This window comes from Erigeron canadensis, chromosome 3 (assembly GCF_010389155.1).
Source record: "Erigeron canadensis isolate Cc75 chromosome 3, C_canadensis_v1, whole genome shotgun sequence".
In the NCBI taxonomy this organism is placed as follows: Eukaryota; Viridiplantae; Streptophyta; class Magnoliopsida; order Asterales; family Asteraceae; genus Erigeron; species Erigeron canadensis.
Window position 1 is genome coordinate 43944304 of NC_057763.1, and position 2495 is coordinate 43946798.

A 2495-nucleotide genomic window follows, 5' to 3' on the forward strand; every position below is an offset into this window, starting at 1 on the left:
TCACAGAGCTGATGTGAAATCATCTATGGCGCTCTTATGAGGAAATTCCCGTTGTAGCAGCCTTATTTTGTTCAAATCTGCTATCACCTCTTTCATACTTGGTCTTTTCTTTGCATTCCTTTTCATACATCTCTTAGCAAGCTTGGTTACAAGAAAAACCTCATTTATCAAAGCTTCACGAGTAACTTGCTTGTCCAAAATCTCAAACACTCGATTCTGTTTCATCAAATATTGGAACCGTGGAATCAGACTGTCATCTGAATCAACTGAAGAAACGACTTTTCTTTTAGTTAAAAGTTCAGTAAGGACCACACCAAAGGCATACACATCACTCTTTGCAGTAAATTGCCCTGACTCGAAATACTCTGGATCTAAGTATCCAAACGTGCCTTCAACTTGTGTAGTTAGATGTGTTCTGCTAAGAGGTATTGACCTGGAAAGTCCAAAGTCAGACAGTACTGCTCTGTAGTTCTCGTCAAGTAAGATATTGACCGGCTTGATATCTCTATGAAATATCGCGGAGGATGCATAAGAATGCAAATAGGCTAGCGCTTCTGCAACTTCCTTTGCAATTCGTATACGATCTTTCCATGAAAATTTGGAGACATCCGCTCCATCAAAGAGGTGTTCTGAGAGGGTACCATTGGATAAATACTCGTATACTAATAATGGGACTTCATATTCCAAGCAACAACCTAATAGCTTCACTACATTCCTATGGTTTATCTGTGCAAGGATGAGAAGTTCGTTAACAAATTGCTCTACTTGATCTTCGTCTACTGCATTTGACTTTTTTATTGCTACAACAGTTCCATCCGGCAACAACCCTTTGTATACTGTACCTTGTCCTCCCTTTCCAAGGATCCGCTTTCTATTAAAACCTTCCGTTGCCTTCAACATCTCTTTTTCAGTGTAAATTTTGATTTTCATCACAGATGATCTATTTCCTGAAATTTGTTGTTTCAACAGTTGTCCACCATTCCTTATGAAGCATTTCTGTTTCATCACATTTTTCTTTCTTCTTGCAAGTTTTATATAGGCCCAATATCCAATAACAATAACAACTATAAGCACAATCCCAAATGCTATACTTCCTGTGAATGCAATTGAAATTAGTTTCCCACCATCGACATGCATATAGTGTTTTTTTTTGTGTGACTATAAATGATCACATACTAGAAGTAGCATGATGGGGAGCTGGGTAGCAGCTGAAACCGTCTAGGTCAAGTTAGGTTGACTCGAAAACATCTAATTCATTTTATCTAGATATAAAAAATATCGTTACCGTAATAATACATTCACTTAAAAGAAGAGGTTGTCTGCATTTAATGGAGACGTTGATCGACTCTCAACCTCATTCCCCTTTTTGCTGAAAGTTTTTTAACTGACCTCATTTAAGATGAAGTAAAATCTAAAATGGCCGGTTAATGAGTAAATGCATAGACCACCTCCGTCACATATGTGTTACCTTGGTATGGCAAAACACACTCATATCTCCCAGGCATTTTGACGCAGCGCTCATCCGTACCAGAGTGGTTGTTCTGACGCTCATTAATATCTGTTTTGAGGATCCAAAAAAACATAATTAGATCATGGAATTATGAATGATCCTTTTATATGAAACAAACACATTTAAGTGAGCATGATAAGATAGCACTGTATGCACCTTTGCATCCATCAGGAAGATAAGGGTTCCCTTTGTAGCCTTCCAAGCATCGGCAGCGATATCCATGGCCCATGGCGGAGTCAACACAATAGCTATTTTGGCCACATAAACTGCCTTCTCTTTTATAAGCTTGCTGGCATGTACCAAAGTCAATAACCAAATTCAAGGCCACAGGGAAGTAGTCTATATCTTGCCATCTATTAGACAATGGTCGCCGAAAGTTCTTCTCAATAATGAATGCACCACTGCAAGTTGGAGTGCTTTTTATGCTGCCAACTAGGGAAGTATAGGCGGCTGATTCTGCTGGGATATTTTTTTGGCAGCATCCATCGATGCCCATACAAGTGCCAAAATTGCTAAAAGTGTCCACTAAACAAAGTGAGGAGCACCCAACTTCATTGTCACTCGTGGCACCTGCCACGTAGAATGTAGCAGCTGTGTCACATCCTACTGCCACATAGATATTTCGATGATGAGAGTATGAGAAATGTGGCTCCAGTCTAACTGTTTTTTCTGTTGTAGTGATCCCATGATCACCGCATACAAGATCAGGCTTTCCAACTACACGTACCGACTCCGTGGAGATATCTAATATGGGAATCTCCTGATTATGCACAATTTGAAGAGAATAAAGACTTTGTGATGATCTATTGCAAAAAACTTCAAATGATTTGTTCAAGTAACAACCCGACCCAATACCATATGGATATGCAATAGTTAAGTTTCCACATCTCTCCTGGCAACCTGGCTTCGCTAATGAAGCCTGTGTCGGAAGTATTGTGGTCAGGTAAACCATCACAAAGATGAACATGAATACTTCCATTCTCAT

At 39.4% G+C, this 2495-nt stretch overlaps 1 protein-coding gene across 1 annotated transcript; it reads right to left on the reverse strand.

Moving 5' to 3' along the window:
- Positions 1–2495, reverse strand: LOC122592201 (putative wall-associated receptor kinase-like 16). Its single transcript, XM_043764399.1, has 3 exons — positions 1667–2495; positions 1469–1558; positions 1–1094 (listed from the first exon to the last, which is right to left on the reverse strand). The coding sequence occupies exons 1-3, from the start codon at positions 2493–2495 to the stop codon at positions 1–3; spliced, it is 2013 nt and encodes a 670-aa protein (XP_043620334.1).